The following is a 21,145-nucleotide window of genomic DNA, read 5'->3' as shown; positions in this document are numbered from 1 at the left end:
TGTGCTTACAAAACTTTAAGAAAACAAAAAGTAGTTTCTCTTCAAAAATTGTTTAAACATTTATAAAGATGTTTAAATGCATTCAAAAACCAAAAATTATCTTCTATTTAGTATGATCCAGAGCTGTCCTCTCGACAGTTTGGGGTCGAACTGTCTCGTTTGACCAGTGAAGAACGAACTGTTCCTTTAGTGGTGGAAAAGCTCATAAACTACATCGAAATGCATGGATTGTACACAGAAGGCATTTACCGGAAGTCTGGTTCAACTAATAAAATCAAGGAGCTTCGACAAGGTCTAGATACAGGTAAGATAGTTCCTCCAAATCATGGCCAAATACTTTTAAATAGGCATTCCGTCAAATGTTTACATGGAGCCAAAAGATCCCATCTCTACTAAAAATAGAAAAATTAGCTGGGCATTGCTGGGGTGCCTATAGTCCCAGCTACTCAGGAGGCTGTGGCAGAAGGATCATCTCAGTCTAGGAGTTTTAGGTTGCTATGAGTTAGGCTGATGCCATGGCACGCTAGCCTGGGCAAATAGAGTGAGACTGCCTCAAAAAAAAAAAAAAAGTCCTCTATTCTTTTTTCTGTTTGTCTTTTAAAACATTGCTTCTCAAATTGTGGTCTATAGACAAATCCATAACAGGATAAGTACAGAAATTGAGAGTGAGCATTTATAGACATCTATGTTGTATAATGTTTCCATATCAAAATAGGTGATGTTTTATACATTTCTGTCAACAACAGATTTGGAAAAGACAAGAACTGTTCTTTCACCACAGTTAGAAGCATTGTTCCAAAGCATGGAATTAGATTGTGGAAGATAGAAGTTAGTCAGTTTGATTAAGAAACATGAATGCTTCTTTTAGTAATTCTTTAGTTTCTAAAGTAAGTTATTTGAATAATTTGAATGTTTTGGCTTTGCCATCTACTTTTGTCTCTAAATAGATGCTGAGAGTGTAAATCTAGATGACTATAACATACATGTCATTGCAAGTGTATTCAAGCAGTGGCTTCGAGATTTGCCTAATCCACTCATGACCTTTGAACTCTATGAGGAATTTCTTCGAGCTATGGGTAAGCACAGGCTTCCTGGCTTAGGGGGAAGGCCTATACCTCAGAAAGAAATGCCATCTTCAGTAGAGATTATTAAGCCATCTTCTAATGCAGTGGTTCTCAACCTGTGGGTCACGACCCACAGGAACTGTATTAAAGGGCCTCTGCATTAGGAAGGTTGAGAACCACTGCTCTAATGGTTTAGTTAGTCCTACAGATCCAAGTGTAAGCTTTTAACAGTCAATACAAAGCTCCCAGTGTACTGTCACCTATTTAAATGTTAACTTTCTAAAGACTCATTAAAATGTCAGTATCTTAAAAGTTTTCTGAGTAAACCATTGTGTTAGCTCTCAAAGAGAGATTAAAAGATTAGGGTTATAAAACAGATGAAAAGATTAAATAGGAGGTTTAAAAATAGGCTTATGTTCATATTAAATTGTGGCTCTAATCAAGAACTATATGTAAGCTGTTTGTTTTACGCTAGGTCTAACAAGTTTTGGAGTTAAATTTCTCAGTGTTATAGGTTTGTAGAATATTGATGAAGCCCTGCCTAGAAGTATTTAACCCTGAAGATTTATAAATTATGTGACAAATTGGTTCCATTTTCATTTACTGGAAATCAGTCTGCCACACAATGGTTGAAAAACTAGAGCATCTCTGTCCCTTGCTGTAATAAAGGATTACTGAGATGTACATTAAAACTCAGGAGACTGCTTATGAATACAGAACTCAAGCAAAGCAAGTTAGGTGGTAACCATGAATTACTCTTCTCCTGCCATAAAGGTATGAGTGTCTCCACTAAAGCTCTAAAACACTGAGCTAGCCTTCCCTGCTGTATAGTGTCTGTCCAAGAAAAAGATGTAGCTTGTAAGAAGTGATATTCAGTTTTATTTGCTACCCCTGCTGTTTTTAGGCCTTCAGGAGAGGAAGGAGACAATCCATGGTGTATACTCTGTGATTGACCAGCTCTCCCGAACTCATCTCAATACACTGGAACGCCTCATCTTTCATCTAGTCAGGTAACTTCAGGAAGCAAGGGAATGTTTAAATAAATAAAGAGCATCACTTTTTGGGAAACTGACATGTATTTGTATTTTTCTTCTAGTTATGAAGTCAGCATCTTCATAGGTGGTTAGGATTCCTTGGAGCATAAATCTTCAGTTGAACTAGACTACGTGGCAGGGGTTTCTCTGCCCTTATTTCAGCCTCACTGTGGCACACAGGGGTGGGAAAGCTGCAGCCTTAGGGCCACATGTGGACTTCTGGATCCTTGAGCAAGGCCTTTTGACTGAATCCAAATTTTGCAAAGCAAATCCTTTTAATAAAGAGATTTGTTGTGTGAAGTTTGGATTGGGTCAACGGGCCACACTTGGGGATCTGGAGTGTTTGAATTTGATATATAACTCTCTCAAATGCCTCAAAGCCTCTACTCTGCATTCTCTAGACATGTTTATCTAATGATATTGGCCTTGAGCAGTAAATCACAAATTTCCCTTGGTAAACTATCTGCTGATCTAGGCTGCTTCAGGGAAAGAACAAAGTGAACGTGCACATCCAGAGGCAAAGCAACAGCTTTGGGAAGTCTGCAGTGTCTGTCTCCTCTTAAACTGATGTGGATATCTTTGCAGTGCTGGGCAGTTGATGTCACGTTGTCTTTCACTCATCTCTTCCCCCTGCCTCCCTACTCTTTTCCCTTTTTAATTCCCTTTTTTATTTATTTTTTGCTTTATTTGTTCCTTAGGATTGCATTACAGGAAGATACTAATCGAATGTCTGCTAATGCTTTGGCCATTGTGTTTGCACCCTGCATTCTCCGCTGCCCAGACACCATTGACCCACTACAAAGTGTGCAGGACATCAGTAAGACAACCACGTAAGGCCATTTGCCATCATCTCTGCAAGATCTCAGGGACTTCTGAGTTGTTTTAGTCCTTTTATTCAGATACTACACAGTGAATGATCTTATAAGTTAAGATGTTTTTCAGAAGATTGTTGGACTCCATTGGGTTTTCTTATGCTGAGGATACAAAAAGTGTTAGATTCAATTCAGCTGAACATCATTAGTTGTAAAGGGTCGTCTTTTTTTTAAATCTGGCTTTTCTTTAGGACTGCTTATAGTTTCTAAGTACATTTTAAAAATCAGTTTTCCAAATTATGTAAACTTTGTGTCATCCTGTAATCTAGTTTAACAGTGGTGTTACAGCTCTGAATCCCTTTAGTCTTAATATCTCAATATTTCCATATTTTACCTTGGCCTTTTGTCTTGAGCCTCTGCTTTCCATCTAAGGTGGTTTCTTCTGTTTTCCTTTTTAATTTTGACTGCAAAAGGAACTTAAAAAAAAAATCAGTATTTGGATGCCATCCCCAGAGAATCCAATTTAATCGGGCTAGAGGATAGCCTGGGCATTGGGATTTGTATCCCCTCTTCATATGGCTTCTAAAGGGCAGCCAAAGTTGTGAGCCACCATTCTAAACCTTGTCTGTGAGTTCATAAAGTAAGGGATGTTGATTTTTTTCCTTCACCTGTCTATCATACTTAGCTGACAAACAGTCTGTGGGTGCTGTACTTGATTTGATTTACTTCAGCTCTTAACTGTTTTCTCTCTCTCTTCCCATTTTAGTTGTGTGGAGCTGATTGTTGTGGAACAAATGAATAAATATAAGGCTCGTCTAAAAGACATCAGTAGCCTGGAGTTTGCTGAGAATAAGGCAAAGACCAGACTGTCACTGATTCGTAGATCAATGGTAAGATAAAAGATATGGAATCACAGGGGAAAATGGGAGCCTTCTTGGGATTCTAATTGTACATCTGTAGTTTAAAGAAGGGTTAATCTCAGAATCTTTTTCACAAGGAACAAATAAAAAAAAAAATTCACCAATTTTGTGAATGCCTCATGTTTAACCTGCTAGTCCTGTTTATGTATACAGAATATGTGATTAAATGTATAGAATTTTTTAAATCAGGTATTGGTGCTTAATAATCTGCCCTGTTTTCTTTTTGTGTTCTTTCTATGAAAACTTAATACTACCCTAATTTTTTTCTCTACTTCCTTTCACCCTCTGTTCCCACCTTCAACCAATGTCATTTTTGGTAGTCCTGCCGTGACTCCTGGGGTGTAGAGAACTTAACCATTTGCAGCTGAATTTGAACTGAATTATATGATTTTTAAGGGAATGGAATTCCATCTGTGAGTCTACTGTTATCAAATAAAGATTTCTTGAAGGATTTAGTGTTAGGTTTTGAGACAAGCCTTGTAAAAATGATAATTTATTTCCTCCATTTGCTCACTTTTCTATTTAATATCTTCCTTTGCAACCAAGTATAGATAACTGCAGTTCTTAATAGAGTTAGGTCAGCTAGAAAACTACTGCTGCATTAAAGCTTAATGATTGCCCGCTTTACTATCCTTCCTCTCAGTTGTAAAATAAAATCGTAGCAATCAGCACCTATGTCAGATCCCCAGTAACCCTCCAAAAGGAAGCAGGCCTTCTGCATCATCACAGCTGTACTATTCTGGGGGCCCAGCAATACTTCCTCCTCATCTTCATAGTTTATACTCAGGTTAGCATTAAAATAACTGTTTCTTCCTTTACTATTTAAACTGCCTGATGCAGAGTAAGTGCTCAACAAAGGTCTGCTGATTAAGACAGTGAAGGGTCTTCTCTGACTTCTCTAAAGGCAAATGTAAGCATACCAGGCAGTAGGTATTAAATAAAGCTCATCATACAACACAATCTAAATCTTTTCCCCAGGAATTGAAAACAGAAATCCCATTTAAAAGAGAAAGTTTTCTGCAGTGTAAATTTTCAGGAGCTCAATCCTGAAAGGCCCAGTTTAGTAGCGCCCATCCAGGGAGGAAGGGAAGAGCCTTTTGCTGAAACCTACCTTTCAAAGCAAGGAGACAAGCTGTGCTTTCTGCTGATGCTGCAGAAGATGGATATATTCAGTCCATTGAAAGGTTAAACCTTCTCTTTTAATGGGGCAATGGCATGTGCATTCTAACCTCTGCTTTCCTTTTCATGTCCTTCCTAATCCAGAAACCTGTACTAATTGCAGTTAGATTCATGAGCATTACCCGCAGTTCAGTCTCGGTATGTATTAATAATGCGATGTGTCAAGCCACTCTACATTAATGTCTCTCGTTCATCCAGGCATTGTTCTGCTGTCTACCATTCATGCCTGTCCACCCTCATGTTCAGCCCCAGTGCAGGTCCTACTTTTTGACGAGCTTTCACTTGCTTTACTCTTAATCTCTTTCTTTAGATCCTGAAGTTTCCCTCCTTCCTCTGTATCATGCCGTCCATTTAAAATACACTAGTTTTTCTTCTTTGCTTTTTGAGTTTCTTCTTTGATTAAGTCATTAAAAGGTGAAAGTTGGGAGGGAAGTACTGAGGTATCAACTTAATTTCTGTTCCATGAACTGCATTCTCAGCAATCTCCTCCACTTTATTATTTAAAAGACCTATTACCACTTTCAGCATCTACCATAATTAGTAAGGCTTATTTGTCCATTCATACCTGTGACTCTGATGGTATCCTCCCAAGTATAGAAAGATAGTTCTTGTCTACTTAGCATTTATCACACAGAGCTACAAATAGGAGTGAACAAATTGACAGACTGGTTCTAGACTTAAATGTCGTAGTATAATCCTGTCCCAGGATCTCATTGCTGGTGCCCCTCTTCAGTTCCATCGATTATACAAAAAAGGAATAGAGGGATAAAAGGCTAAGAACGTCAGTCTGCTTGAAAACTAATTTCAGAGACTGCACATCTGTGTGTAACTATTTCATTAAGGAGCCTTAATGAATTTGGGTATAAATACAGATCAGTTTTGCTTTTTGTCTGTCACTGCCTCTTTTCTCTATAATGTTAAACTTTCCTTCCTTACTAGATCCTGTCCGTAATTTTTGAATATTTCAGTCTCATTCCAGGATTCAAGACTCAGTTAGCTTCACATTACAGCTTCATGGTTTTAATCCAGTCTTTCCTACCAGGACAGACTAGACCTTAATCTGGGGCTTAAAACTTTGGGGTGGGTAATTTCTGTTTGTCACATAATTCTGCCCTCCCTCTTTCTTGACTTTTTCTCCCCGTGGTGTTGAGATGTTGAGACTGAGAGAAGTGATAGGGGAGGTGGAATTCTGCATGATAGCCCAGTGTTGATTTAGCATTGTTCTTTCTTGGTTGTTCATTGCTACTGTTCTGGCTCAGTGTCAGCAAGCCAAGTGAAAAGGAGTCACAGCTCCAGTTTACACTGAAAATGAGCTCAGTCCTATCTCTTTCTGTAGTCATTGATATTCCCTTACAAGATTTGGTTATATCTTCTGATTAGACTCTTACTATTGGCATTCACACCATGTGGGAAGCTATCAAACTTACAGGGCAGATAAAAGTTTCCCAAAATTCTAATATTTGTTTGAAGTCTCCATTTCTTCACTGACAACAAATATAGTCATTTGTTTCACTCAAAATAACATGTTCCCTTCATATAATTTCAAAGAAAATGTGTACCACATATCCAAGACTGAATAATCATACTTTGTCACTTATTGTAAATACTATGTTATGAATCAAGTAGCTGATTTAGCTTCCAATTCAAACTGCACAGATTAATCTCCCTGGAGATAACAGCATGTAGCAGAGACGCTCTGTGTGTACTTCCATCTCATCATACCGAAAATAAAAAATAGTGAATTCAGTGGTTAAGAATTAGTAACCTGGCTCGGCGCCTATAGCTCAACCGGCTAAGGCGCCAGCCACGTACACCTAAGGTGGCGGGTTCGAATCCCCAGCCTGGACCCGCCAAACAACAATGACGGCTGCAACCAAAAAATAGCCGGGCGTTGTGGCGGGCGCCTGTGGTCCCAGCTACTTGGGAGGCGGAGGCAGGAGACTCGCTTGAGCCCAGGAGTTGGAGGTTGCTGTGAGCTGTAATGCCACGGCACTCTACCCAGGGGGACAGCTTGAGGCTCTGTCTCCAAAAAAAAAAAAAAAAAAAGAATTAGTAACCTTAAATTTATACTACTTGTTCAATGACATGAAATGAAACTTTTTTATTTGTTTTATTTTAATTTTTAAAAAATGTTTACTACTTTTTTTTTATTTTTTTGAGATAGAATCAAACTCTTGGACTCAAGCAATCCCCTTGCCTTAGCCTCCCAAGTAACTGGGACAATGGGCACCTGCTGTGATGCTGGGCTAGTTTTTCTATTGTTTTTAGTAGGGACAAGGTCTCAGTCTTATTCAGGTTGGTCTCAAACTTCTGAGCTCAAGCAATCTACCTGCCTTGGCTTCCCAGAGTGTTAGGATTACTTGAGCCACCACACCTGGCCCAAAACCGACTTTTTAAAAGCTATGAATGCATGATGGCAAAGAATATGATGATTACTAAATACTATAATTTGGTACCATTACCTTAATTCATTTGAAAGTACCAGTTTGAGGCCAGGAGTTTAAGGCCAGCCTGGGCAACATAGTCAGACGTTACCCCTACAAAAAGTTAGAACAATTAGCTGAGTGTGGTAGTATATACCTATAGTTCTAGTTACTTGGGACGATGAAGCAGGAGGTCGCTTGAGCCCTGGAGTTAAAGTTTACACTGAACTATATTTGCACCTATCTGGCTGACAGAGTAAGACCTGTCACTATGGAAAAAAAAGACATTAAAAAGCAACTTTTTCGTCTGGGCACAGTGGCTGACACCTGTAATCCCAACATTTTGGGAGGTTAAGGTGGGAGGAACACTTGACGCCAGAAATTTGAGACCAGTGTGGGCAATATAGTGAGACACCATCTCTATAAAACACAAAACTAAACTAAAAAATCTTTTCATGATTCCCTCCAGTTACCCTGTTATAAATCAAGAGCCTTTTTATGTATGAGTCTTTTTCTGAATATTCTATTTTGACTATCTTTTTTTGCCACCACCGTCACTATTTTAATTACTATAGCTTTCTTAAAAATATCTGGTAGGACAAGTCATCCTACCTTCTTCAATAGTGTTTTAACTGTTCTTGGCTCTTTATATTGCCATATAAATTATAGAATCAGTTTTCAAACGTTCTCTTGGGATTTTGATTGAGATTGTATTGAATCTACAGATTGCTGATCTCTCCATTCATGTAGATTATTGGTTCTTCTCAAAAGTACTTTTGTAGTTTTGATTTTGATATCTTCATCATCTTTAGTTTGAGTTACTACTTGGTATTTAATGAATTCAAATGCAGTTATAATTATCTTAAAATTTTCATTTTCCAATAATTTCTTATTTTATAAAAATACAGTTGATTTTGATATTTTTCCCCTTGCATTCAGAGGCTTTGCTGAACTCATTCTAGTAAATTTTGTGTGGCTTCCTTTGTATTTCCTGCTAATACAGTCATACCTCATGAATAACGATAGTTTCATTTGTTCTTTTAGAGTCTTTATACCTTTTATTTTCTTTTTCTTGTGTGAGCTAGACCCTCCAGTACTGTGTTGAATGGAAGTGGCACAACTGATCATTTTTGGCATGTTCCTAATCCCAAAGGAAAAACTTTCAACCTTTTACCACTAAATATGATGTTTCCTATAGAATGATTGGAGATATTCTATGACATTAAACATGTTCTCTTTTATTCCAAGTTTTCTAAGAGCTGTTATCGTGATGCAATGTTAAAAATTTTATGGGATGCCTTTACTGCACGTATTACTGTGTTCATGAGACTTTTTTGTTTTATTGATATGACTCATTATACTTAGTGGATTTTTAATGTTAAACTATCATTATATTCAACTCTTTACTTTTATTTATTTTTGTTATATATTTTATATATTGCTTGGTTCAGTTTATGGTATGTGTAGGATTTGTATACCTGTGTTTATAAACAAAATTGACCTATAACAGTCCTTCTTTTTAATGTACTTGTTATGTTTCAGTATCAAAATTATGCTGGCCTCTAAAGAAAGTTGGAAAATAGTCCTTATTTTCATCATTCAGTAGAAGAATTTGTGTGTTACTTCTTGTTAGCCAGTGAAATTTAGGTCTAGGGTTTCCATTTTGGAAAGGTTGTGATTATGGATTCAATTTCTTTAATGTCATTCACATTTTTAATTTATTCATTGACAGTATAAATTGGAGGCTTTTTTGTTTGTTTTTTGGAGACAAAGTTCCAGTCTGCTGCCCTGGGTAGAGTGCCGTGGCATCATGGTTCATAGCATTCTCAACCTCTTGGGCTCAGATGCTCTTCTTGCCTACACCTCCTGAGTAGCTGGAACTACAGGCGCCTGCCAGAGCACCCAGCTGTTTTCTAGAGGTTTTTCTATTTGCTCAGGCTGGTCTCCAACTCCTGAACTCAGGCGATCCACCACCTTGGCCTCCCAGAGTGCTGAGATTACAGGTGTGGGTCACTGTGCCCAGCCAGTTGGATTTTTATAGAAACGTCTCCATTGTCTAATATTTCAAGTTTATTGACATAAAGATGTTGGTACTAGCTTCTTACCTTTTCCATGTCTACAAGATTTGTAGTGATATCCCTTTTATTATTCCTGCCTTTGCTTGTTTGTGACTTCTCTCTTTTTGCCTTCATCATTCTTTTTTTTTTTTTTTTTTTTTGAGACAGAGCCTCAAGCTGTCCCCCTGGGCAGAGTGCCGTGGCATCACAGCTCACAGCAATCTCCAACTCCTGGGCTCAAGCGAGTCTCCTGCCTCCGCCTCCCAAGTAGCTGGGACCACAGGCGCCCGCCACAACGCCCAGCCATCCTTTTTGTTGCAGCCGTCATTGTTGTTTTGGCGGGTCCGGGCTGGGGACTCGAACCCGCCACCCTAGGTGTACGTGGCTGACGCCCTAGCCGGCTGAGCTATAGGCGCCGAGCCTGCCTTCATCATTCTTGTTGGGGCTTTAAAATTTGTATTAGTCCTTTCAAAGAGCTACATTTTGACTTTGATCCTCTTTTCCAGTAATGTTTATTTCCTTTTTTTTATTTTGGGAGCTTTTTTTTTTTTTTATAAATATAGTTTCCTAAAATAGATTCTTACCGCTTTGATTTTTAACCTTCTTTTCTAATGTATACTAAGACTATACCTTTATGGTAGACAGAGTTTACAGAGGCTTTTATATTATTGTTTAATTCAAAATATTTTCTAATTTCCATTGAGATTTCTTCTTTAACCATGGTTTTTTTTAAAGGTCTATTCTTAATTTCTGAATATATGGAAATTTGAAATTTTCTCTTTATAATTGCACTATCAGAAACTTGGTTTAAAATTACTTTAATGGTCAGATGAATTATTTCAACCTTTGGAAATCTGTTGTCTTGCTGTATGTGCTTTAGAATAATGAGCCTCCTGTAGCTGTTAAATACTGAAGTCTATGCGTGTCTTATTAGATCACTTATATGATTCAAATTGTTTAGTTCTTTATCTTTACTGATTGCATGTATCCACTTTTTCTCTTGGTGCTAATCATCACTTCGTCTGTTTGAATATTTCTATCAGTTATCTTACTTAAAAATTTTCTGAAGATGTTTCTTCAAATTTGGAAATGTTATATCTTCTTCATGATTTGAACTTTTATCATTGTGAGATACCCCTGTTTTTCAGTTAACTTTTACTATCGCTTATATACCAGCCTTCTTTTGATAAGTATTTGCATGGCATGTCTTTTTTTTACCTTCAGCCTTTTCTGAATTTTCATGTTTAATATATATACCTTGAAAACATCATGTAGTAGAGTTTCTTTTTTTGTGTACAGTCTGAAAATCTTTATATTTCAATAAAACATTGAATTTATTGACATTTAACATAATCACCAGTATATTTACATTTAAAATCTATTTCATTGTGTGGTTTTATTTTGTTTGTTTGGTTTTTTTTTTTTTTCTTAAGACAGAGCCTCAAGCTGTCCACCTGGGTAGAGTGCTGTGGCATCACAGCTCACAGCAACCTCCAACTCCTGGGCTCAAGCGAGTCTCCTGCCTAAGCCTCCCAAGTAGCTGGGACCACAGGTGCCCGCCACAACGCCCGGCCATTTTTTGGTTGCAGCCATCATTGTTTCAGCGGCCTCAGGCTGGATTTGAACCCACCACCTTAGGTGTACGTGGCTGGCATCTTAGCCACTTGAGCCACAGGCGCCTAGCCCATTGTGTACTTTTTAATTTGTCTCACCTGACAGATGTTCTGTTTTCTTTTCTTTCTTGGTTTTTTGTTCTTTCTTCCTTTTTCTCTTTTGATTACTTTTATTATTTCACTTTTTTCTTCCATTAGTTTAGAAATTTTATACTTTTTTTACTCTTCTTTCAGTAGTTTAACATAAAGATGACAACATAGACCTATGACCTATCAAAGTCTGTTAATACTTTTATCTTTTTCTCTGATAATGCAGATACTTTAATATGCTATAGCTATGATACAACTTAGTTTCTGTTGTGGTGATGTATTTAAATTATCTGTATATTTTAAATCCAATATACCATTATTATTTATGTTGTATTATGTTTTATGTGGTCGGTATTTAAACTTAATTTACATATATACTGTTTCGTTGCTTTTTTTTTTTTTCTGCATCTCCAACTTTTCTTTTGGGATCATTTTTCTATCTGCCCTTTAGTATAACGTTTCCTTCCATGCAGATCTGCTGCTGTCAGATTCTCTTCTTAGTTCATCTAGAATGTCTTTATTTCCTCATCATTTCTAAAGTGATTTTGGCTATATATAAAATCATAAGTTGGCAGTTACTTTTTCCTTTTATCACCTTGAAAATAGCTAGCATTCCATTGTTTTCTGCCTTTCATAATTTCTGTTGAGAAATAAACTTTGAATCTAATTATTACTTCCTTTTTGTAGGTAATTTTTTTCTGCTTTTAAAATCTTCTCTTGGCTTTGGTTTTTAGCATTTGTATATTTAGGTATAAACTTCTTTTTATTTATCTTTCTTAAGGGTTATAGGCTTTTTAAAATTTGTGGGTTAGCCTGTAATCCAAGCACTCTGGGAGGCTAAGCCAGGTGGGTTGCCTGAGCTCATGAGTTCGAGACCAGCCTGAACCAGAGCAAGACCCTCGTCTCTAAAAATAGCCAGGCATTGTGACAGATGCCTGTAGTTCTAACTACTTGGGAGGCTAAGGCAGGAGAATCACTTAAGCCCAAGAGTTTGAGGTTGCTGTGAGCTGTGATGCCATGGCACTCTACCAAGGGTAACAAAGTAAGACTCTGTCTCAAAAATAAAATAATAAAATAAAATCAGTAGGTTAATGTCTTTAGTTGCTTTTAAAAAACGCTCTGCCATTATCTTCAATATTTCTTCTGCAGGATATGTCTCCTCTCCTGGTATTCCATTTTAACATTAATTATAGACCTCTGTGATGTCCTGTCTTACCTTAGAATTTTTCTTCCGTTTTTGTTTGTTTCTTCCTACTTGAGTCTGAATTTTTCTTTTGACTCCTTCAGAGTGGTTATTTTAAGTCTGTCTGATAGACACTCTATGTGGAGTCATTGAGGGTTTGTGTTTTCTGTTGTTTTTACTAGTTTTCATTTACATTGTCTTGTCTCCTTTTGTGCCTGGTTACCTTTGATTGTGTGTCTGATAATAGTATTTGAAAAATTATTTATGAAAATATTTCAAGGTCTAGAATAACATTCCTTTCCTCTAAAGAATATTTACATTTTTTTTCTGCCAGGTCCTAAAGCACTAGCAATCTGGGATTACTTTAATCCAGTTTTAGGGATTATAATTTTCTGGACCAATCATGTGTCTGGTCAGTAGGCTGTAGTGTCTGCAAGGACTGTTACAATTTCAGTTTATCTTTATTTCTAGGACACAAATCTTGGGGATCCTAATATCAGGCATGGAGGTTTTACTAGGCAGCAAACCACACCCTTGAATGGATCCAGACTCCAACTTTTATTTTCTACCCTGGGAGTTGTCAGACTTTTTCTGTAAAGACCAGAGAGTAAATATTTTAGATTTTGTGGACCAATCTTTGTCTCAATAATAAACCCTGCCATTATTCTGCAACAGTCATAAACAATGAATAAATTAATGAGAATGAATATATTCCAAAAAAGCTATATTTACGAAAATATGCACAAGGCTTGATTTGGCCCCCAGGCCATAGTTTGCCAACCCCTGGCATAGTCTCCAGCCACCTCTTCTGAAATTTAGATTAGCACTAAATGCTGTGCTGCCCTGTCCTTGGTTTACTTTGTTAGCTCTCTGGGACCTTGAAACATGTTGATTTTTTGTATTCAGTCTAGTTCTCAGCAGGAGAGATAATCTTAAAAAAGAGAGAGACCGACAGAGAAAGATTTTTTTAACTACCCTCATCTCAAGAAGAAAAGTTTCTTGAGAAAATATATCTCACTAGCACCCTACAATATATAAACAACTACTTAGTACACACTAGATTGTTAAACTCCCACTTACTGAAGTGTTCATTTTCCAGTGGTCTTACAGGAAGTAGCTTTACCTAAATGTATTGGATGAATGATGTCTCACTAAATATCCTAGGCCTCGCAAATGTTTCCATTTCTTCTTACCATTCACCTGGTGTGATGGAAGTACACTTGTTATCCTAAATGGACAACGTAAAACTGATGCATTTGCTCAGCTTACCTTCTAACATGAATTTTTCTCTGCAGGGAAAGGGGCGTATTCGTCGAGGAAACTATCCAAGTCCATCCTCTCCGGTTGTAGTTCGGTTGCCTTCCATGTCTGATGTCCCAGAAGAGACCTTGACTAGTGAGGCAGCTGTGGAGACTGACATTACAGAACAACAACAAACAGCTATGCAGCAGGAGGAGAGAGTACTGACCGAGCAGATTGAGAACCTACAGAAAGAGAAGTAAGTATCCAGGAGGAAGGGGGGGGCAGTTATTATGTGTTTTCATCTCCTCCTTTCTACTACTTTTTTATTTTCCCTTAATTGTAAAATATTTCCCATGTGTCAAATCCTGTGTTAGGTGATTTGGGAGATGTAGAGATGACACAGCCATGTTGCCTGTATTCAGGTAATAGCATGAAAGTTGTCATCTCAGGGAAGAAAGTTCCATGAGCTGGGACACTTGATGCTGCTACAGTAATGGTCTGGAGAGGCTTACAAGGATGAAGACACAATATCCACAGGGGATGCCATTCTTGCCAGTTGAGATTCATCTGGTAGTGATAATGGAGAGCTGTGATAAGGTACTAGAGTCCTGACAGGTCACAGACCAGCCTCCATAAACAGATTTGTTTTGCAAAGAAGAATAAGAATTTTTAAGGTAAGACAAAATTCCTCCTGAGAATGGGCATTATTCACACATCATGATGGAAGATTATTAATCTAGGGATCAGTATGGCCATGAGACCAACAACTAGAAGATCAGGGTAAGGTAGCAACTCTAGTGGGTGCTGGGATATTGGGTAGGGAAATTGGTTGCAATATAGGAAGAAAAGCTCTTAACCTTTATCATCACTGCAGGAAGAGTCGGTGACACTACACCTTGGGCATAATATGACATCCCATGGTTTTCCTTGAAGGTACTATATACTAGTTATGGTGAGTAGTCTTTAGGAGTCTTAAGGAAAGCAGAAGACATTAACAAATGGAAAAACATACATACTCTTGGCGGGGAAGAATCAACATTGTTAAAATGTCTACACTACCCAAAGCAATCTATAGATTTAATGCAATTCCTATTAAAATACCAATATCATACTTTGAAGAGTTGGAAAAAATAGTTCTTTGTTTTGTATGGAACCAGAAAATACTAAGACAATTTTTAGTAATAAAAGCAAAGCCAGAAGTATCACTCTCCCAGACTTTAGGTTATATTATAAGTCCGCGGTGATCAAAACAGCATGGTATTGGCATAAAAATATACATACGGGAGCCTTTATATGCCACCTTTTGCTCTGTTCCTCGGCGCTACCTTTGGAGGTGGCAGCCATCTCCTATTCAGCATCATGGCCACCCTCAGACCCCTTGTGAAGCTGAAGATTGTCAAAAAGAGGACCAAGAGGTTTACCTGGCACCAGTCAGATGAATATGTCAAAATTAAGCATAACTGACGGAAACCCAGAGGTACTGACAACAGGGTTTGGAGAAGATTCAAGGGTCAGACTTGATGCCCAACTTTGGTTATGGGAGCAACAGAAAACAAAGCATATGCTGCCCAGGGGTTTCTGGAAGTTCCTCATCCACAGTGCCAACAAGCTTGAAGTGCTGCTGTTGTACAGCAAATCTTACTGTGCAGAGATTGCTCACAACATTTCCTCCAAGAACTGCAAAGCCATTGTAGAAACAGCAGCCTAGCTGGCCATCAGAGTTACCAATCCCAATGCCAGGCTGCACAGCTAAAAAAATGAATAGACAGCTCATGCGCACATTCTATTTGTGTTTAAATAAAACTATAAAAACTGAAAAAAAAAATACAGAACAGAATAGAAAACTAAGAGGTGAAACTGGTCTCTTACCACCATCTGATCTTTGTTAAACCCAAAAAAGCCTAAACTGGGGGAAAGAATCCCTATTCAATAAGTGGTGCTGGGAAAACTGAATAATTACACGTAAAAGATTGAAATTGGATCCATATCTTTCACCACTTACAAAAACTGACTCAAGCTGGATGAAGGATTTGAATCTAAGACATGAAACAATAAAAATCCAAGAAGAAAATGTGGGAAAAACTCTTAAGGATATCAGCCTGCAGAAAGATTTTGTGAAGAAGACTTCAGTGGCAATCCCAACAATAACAAAAATAGACAAATGAGACTTAATTAAGCTAAAAAGCTTCTGCACAACTAAAGACACAAAGCAAATAGACAGTGTTTAGAATGGGAAAAGATATTTGCATGTTATGAATCTGACAAAGGGTTGATAAATGGAATCTACAGAGACCTCAAATTACTCAACAAAAAAAGAACACAGTCCCTCAGTGGGGCAAGAGAAAGGAACAGAACCTTCTCTAAGGAAAACAGACAAATGGCTAACAAACATATGAAAAAATGCTCATTGTTCCTAATCAAAGAAATGCAAATCAAAATCATTTTGAGATATCACCTAGCCCCAGTGAGTATAGCCCACACCACAAATTCCCAAAGGTGCGACTGCTGGCATGGGTGTGGAGAGAAGGGGAACGCTTTTACACTGTTGGTGGGACTGCAGACTAATACAACCTCTTTGGAAAGAACTCAAAATAGACCTTCCATTTGATCCCGCAATCCTATTACTAGCCATCTAACCAGAAGAAAAAAAAATCATTTTATCATAAGGATATTTGCACTGGATTATTTATCACAGCTCAATTTATAATTGCCAAGATGTAGAAACAACCTAAATGCTATCAACCCAAGAATGGGTTAACAAACTGTGGTATATGTATACCATGGAATACTATTCAGCTATAAAAGAGTTGGAGACTTAATCTGGATGGAGTTGAAACACATTTTTCTTGGTAAAGTATCACAAAAATGGAAAAGCAAGTATCCAGTGATCTCAATGCTAATATGAAGCCAGTAGACGATCTAATACATGCCCACACCAGAGAAAAACTCAATTCAAGATGTGAGGAGAGCAAAGGAGGAAAGGGGTCGAATGGGGAGAAGGGAGGGGGATTGGTGTGCTCCCACTTAATGAGATGCATGGCACACTTTTTGGGTACAGGCCACGACTACAGAAGGGACTCTACCTAACAAATGCAAATGTTGTAACCTAATTATTTGTATCCTTACATTAATCTGAAATTTTTTAGAAAAAGTGTCTTAAAGCAATTTGTTCCTGAATTCCAGGATCCCAGTTCTGAGAACTCAATTTAAAGAGGGGATATGAGACTGTTAAAGTGCTTTTTGTCTCTCAGGATTGATCATGGCAATCTAAAAAAAGCAGCTCGAGTTCAACTTTGAAAAATATGAGGCAAAGTTGGTATATTTTGACTGTGAACTCTTTGCTATAAGAGTGGTCTGAAAACAGGACCTAACTGAGCTTTGATAGAGATAACTTTGGAAGTACTGAAGGTAAAATAGGAATTTTCCAGGAAGGGGACATTCTTCCAGAAAAAAGAAAAAGTATGAGCAAAGTCTGAGAGATGTGAATGCAGGGCTTAGGACAGTTATGATGGTTGCAGTGAGTTGCTAATGAGACTACCCTTGAAAAGATTGTCCGTGGGTCTCAACCTTTAGGTAAAGTGGAATCAAAGCTAAGAGAGCTCTGAGAGGGAGGAGACTTGATTTAAAGGTAAGAATTAGAAAGATGAAGAGGCTGTGGACAGAGTGGAGTACTGGATTCAGAGTTTGTATATTTCCATACAAACCTGTAATGATAAGCTCCAGGATCTACCCATTAGAGAAAGTTGCTTAGATTGGCCGGGCACAGTGACTCACACCTGAAATCCTAGCACTGTGGGAGGCCTAGCTGGGAGGATCACTTGAGGTCAAGAGTTTAAAACCAACCTGAGTAAGAGCAAGACCTCATGTCTATTAAAAGAGAAAAATTAGCCAGGTGTGGTGGTGCACACTTGTAGTCCCAGCTTCTTGGGAGGCTGAGGCAGAAGAATCAGTTAAGCCCAGGAGTTGGAGGTTTTGGTTAACTATGATGATAATACCACTACACTGTAGCCAGGGTGACAGAGCAAAACTCTCCATTAAAAAAAAAGTCCTTAGGTAAAGTGGAGGAAAAGATTGTTAAAAGTTGCAGACATGAAGAAACTTTGGTGTTAGGGTAGTGAAATAAGTTTTTACAAAGATATGAATTGAAATAGATGATGGTGACATCAGGCAGTAGTGAGAGAAAATTAGGAGCCACCTAACATACCAATGATCCTCAGGGATTGAGAGGTGTGACCAAGAAGCAGGGATGAGTGACATGATGAAGAATAGAAAACACTAACTGGAGATGTCATACACTTCGGAGGATGGAAAAGATCAGTCAGTGTTTTGCTTTAGCTAGAGCTTTCCCTGTGGTCAAGGTAGGAGCATATAGTCTATAGCCAGTTAGTAAAGCTTCATAGAAAATAGTTGAGGAGCTTGAAGGAATTTTAGAGTTTATCTAGTGTAACCTTTATGTTTTTAGGTTGAGGAAGCTGATGTCCAGAGAGAGGAAAATACTTAACTGGTGCCATTAAGGAAATTATGAATCAGAACCCGATCTCCTAATTATTAGTCTAGAGCTCATTTCACCAGATCTTCCAGTTGCAGCATCTTTCTTTACCCTGCCTTCAGCTCTGTTATTGGTCCTAGATGTGATGTTTGTCATTTTGTCTTTTAGGCCATATAGTTTTAGCCTTCACCATTACTTTGGCATACAGGTCCTTACCACCAGCTGACTGGAACAGTAAGAAATGTGACTCTCCTTGCTGCTTAGATTCCTGACTTTCATGGAAAGCTTTTTTTCCTGTTACATTAGTTTCACATCCTGTCAATTGCTAATGGATTTCTTGACTATATCTTATAGGGAGGAGCTAACATTTGAGATGCTTGTACTGGAACCCCGTGCCTCTGATGATGAAACTCTTGAGTCTGAGGCCTCCATTGGGACTGCCGATAGCTCAGAAAATTTGAATCTGGAGTCTGAAGGTGCCATCTCTGAGAAATCAGGTAAATGAAGCTGATAGACCAAAAACTGAAGATTTGTTTTGCAGAGGAGGAATAAGGATTCCCAAGCAAATACAAAGTCTCTTTTTAGAATGTACTGACCCAAGCTGGGTGTGGTGGCTTACACCTATAATCCCAGCACTCTGGGAGGGTGAGGCAGGTGGATCACTTGAGCTCAGGTGTTCAAGCCCAGCCTGAGCCAAGAGCAAGACCCCATCTCTAAAAAAAATAGCCGGACATTGTGGTGGGCACCTGTAGTCCCAGCTACTTGGAGGCTGAGGCAGGAGAATTGCTTTGAGCCCAAGAGTTTGAGGTTGCTGTGAGCTATGATACCACAGCACACTACCAGAGGCAAGAAAGTGAGACTCTGTCTCAAAAAAAAAAGAGAACGCATTGATCCTATATGAACAGGTAACAAAGTCCTAAGGAATCACTAATCTTTGTGAAGCTTCCATATAAATTATTCACTAGACCAACACTTCAGTGTAAATGCAGTCTTTTGGTAACTTAACATTTTTTCCTGTATTTACCACAGGGAAAAGCCAATAATTGAAACACATATCATACTGAGCCATGACCCATTTTCTAAGGATGGTGATGGGAAATGTGCCTCACTGTGAGATGGGACTTTATTATCGAAGGCAATAATTTAACTGGATGGCATTTCTCAAGGAGACCTAGAACTTTCTACATATTCTGGCAGTTTTTTAAATGATAGTGACTGTTCCAGGCCTCTCCTGGTAACATAAACACTAGACCTCCTTGAGGTTGATTCTGAAATGATATATGCAGGAGTTATGATGGCACAAAGTAGGTTAGCTTGAACTCTCCAAATCTGACATAATGATTTGCTTTAGAGGAAACTGTCATTTATAGCCTTGGTCTATTTTTTTGCATTAGGGAGAAGTTTAGCCTTTAGCACTCTGAAGGCAGCTGGCAAGTCTGAACCTTCAAGCAAGTTGAGAAAGCAGCTAAAAAAGCAGCAAGACTCTTTAGATTCAGTGGACTCTACGGTTTCCTCTTTATGTCTATCTAACACTACATCATCTCATGGGACCAGAAAACGATTTCAGATTTATTCCAAATCTCCTTTCTACCGAGCTGCCTCAGCTGGTGAGGCCCTCGGAATGGAAGGACCATTGGGCCAGAAGTCCCTAGAAGACAGACCTCAGTTCATCAGCAGAGGAACTTTCAACCCTGAAAAGGGCAAACAAAAATTGAAGAATGTGAAAAATACACCTCAGAAAACCAAAGAGAATCCAGAGGGGACAGTCATGCCTGGCCGCAGGAAAACTGTGGACCCAGACTGCACTTCCACCCAACAGCTAGCACTCTTTGGAAATAATGAGTTTATGGTCTGAACTAATAGATGCGTTTCCCTTCATGGCTACTGAGTGGTAAACACATCTCATCTTTGGGGCTTCTTCGCATCACCTCCTCCACAGTAGTCCATCCTAATTGTGGTCCTGCCTCTTGCCTAAGCATGTGGCTAAGACCTTGTGCGCTGATTTCCTGGGCTTCCTGCAGAAGCAGAAAGGCCTCTTTGAAGCCTACTGGGGATGGTGCCAGCTGTGCCTTGGCTGCTGTATTTGAGTTGAGATTTTATTAAACAAAGCCACCTAGGGCCTGGGGATTTGGGCCAGTTGTAGTTGCCTCTCTCCACCCTCTTTTCCCTTCCCAAAGGTGGGTGTTGGGGAAGTAGGGGGATATTGTGGGTCTGAGGGACCCTCTGCTTTCTGATATTTGAGGAAAACATAAATCTTTCTTAAATATGAAAGCAAAAGCATTTGGGTTTATTTTGGGATAGTTAGGAGCTAGGGTGGAATATAATTTTTTTCCAAGCATTTATAAACAAAAACCTAAGCCCTCTATTTTAAGATTTTTGAAAAAACATTCCATGTTATATTCTGGGGAAGGTAAAAAGTAATCATTTTCATTAAGCCATCAGAGTATGTCTCAGACATCTGATTATACAGTGAAGAAGAGAGTACATATTTGTTTTTGATGATGTTTGATGTCATAATAATCACTGCTGGTTTAACTCCTGTTTAGTTCCTGCCAAATATATTGCATGGGCTAAAATGTCAGTAGCCATATACTATTCTTATGTTTCCTAAGATTATATTCTTTTCCTTTTTTTTTTTTTTTTTTTTTAATTTCCCAGAGACATGGTGACCCCTAAACATGAGGATTTCATCCTAATCCATTTGGGCTTTTCTCTTTACATAGATTAAACTGAAGACCACATGTGAGCCTATTCATCTGCTGGTGGATTCCCACCACAGACTTACACAAATAATGTGACCATTTAATCAATTATTTTAAAACATTGACACACAACATTGCATGAGTGTTACAGAAAGCTGCCAAAAAATAAAAACGTTTTTAATATGATCCATCTAACTTTTATCTTCTTTTCCTCAGATCATCAGTATTAAATAGATTTTTTAAAAAACTACTTGAAGCTATTTTTGTTAATATTCTGGTTACTGAAGTTTACTGTAAATATATATGTATAGTAGGCACATTTCTTTTTAACCTTGTG

The 21,145-nt window shown here is 38.3% G+C and overlaps 1 protein-coding gene across 6 annotated transcripts in view; it reads left to right on the top strand.

The window, feature by feature from the left end:
* MYO9A (myosin IXA) overlaps window positions 1–20,522 on the top strand; it is a 205,117-nt gene extending 184,595 nt beyond the window's left edge. For all 6 annotated transcript variants that reach the window (XM_023510048.1, XM_023510049.1, XM_023510052.1 and 3 more), the window contains 8 exons: window positions 112–304; window positions 948–1,076; window positions 1,969–2,074; window positions 2,797–2,928; window positions 3,677–3,800; window positions 13,671–13,873; window positions 18,461–18,603; window positions 19,501–20,522. In XM_023510048.1, coding sequence (XP_023365816.1) covers window positions 112–304; window positions 948–1,076; window positions 1,969–2,074; window positions 2,797–2,928; window positions 3,677–3,800; window positions 13,671–13,873; window positions 18,461–18,603; window positions 19,501–19,961 — 1,491 coding nt within the window. In that variant the 3' untranslated portion in view covers window positions 19,962–20,522. The remainder of the gene's footprint in view (window positions 1–111; window positions 305–947; window positions 1,077–1,968; window positions 2,075–2,796; window positions 2,929–3,676; window positions 3,801–13,670; window positions 13,874–18,460; window positions 18,604–19,500) is intronic.
* Window positions 20,523–21,145: the final 623 nt, after the last annotated feature.

Source organism: Otolemur garnettii, unplaced genomic scaffold (genome assembly GCF_000181295.1).
Source record: "Otolemur garnettii isolate 467f Iridium unplaced genomic scaffold, OtoGar3 scaffold00011, whole genome shotgun sequence".
Classification (NCBI taxonomy): domain Eukaryota; kingdom Metazoa; phylum Chordata; class Mammalia; order Primates; family Galagidae; genus Otolemur; species Otolemur garnettii.
This window is presented reverse-complemented; position numbering and strand designations above follow the sequence as displayed.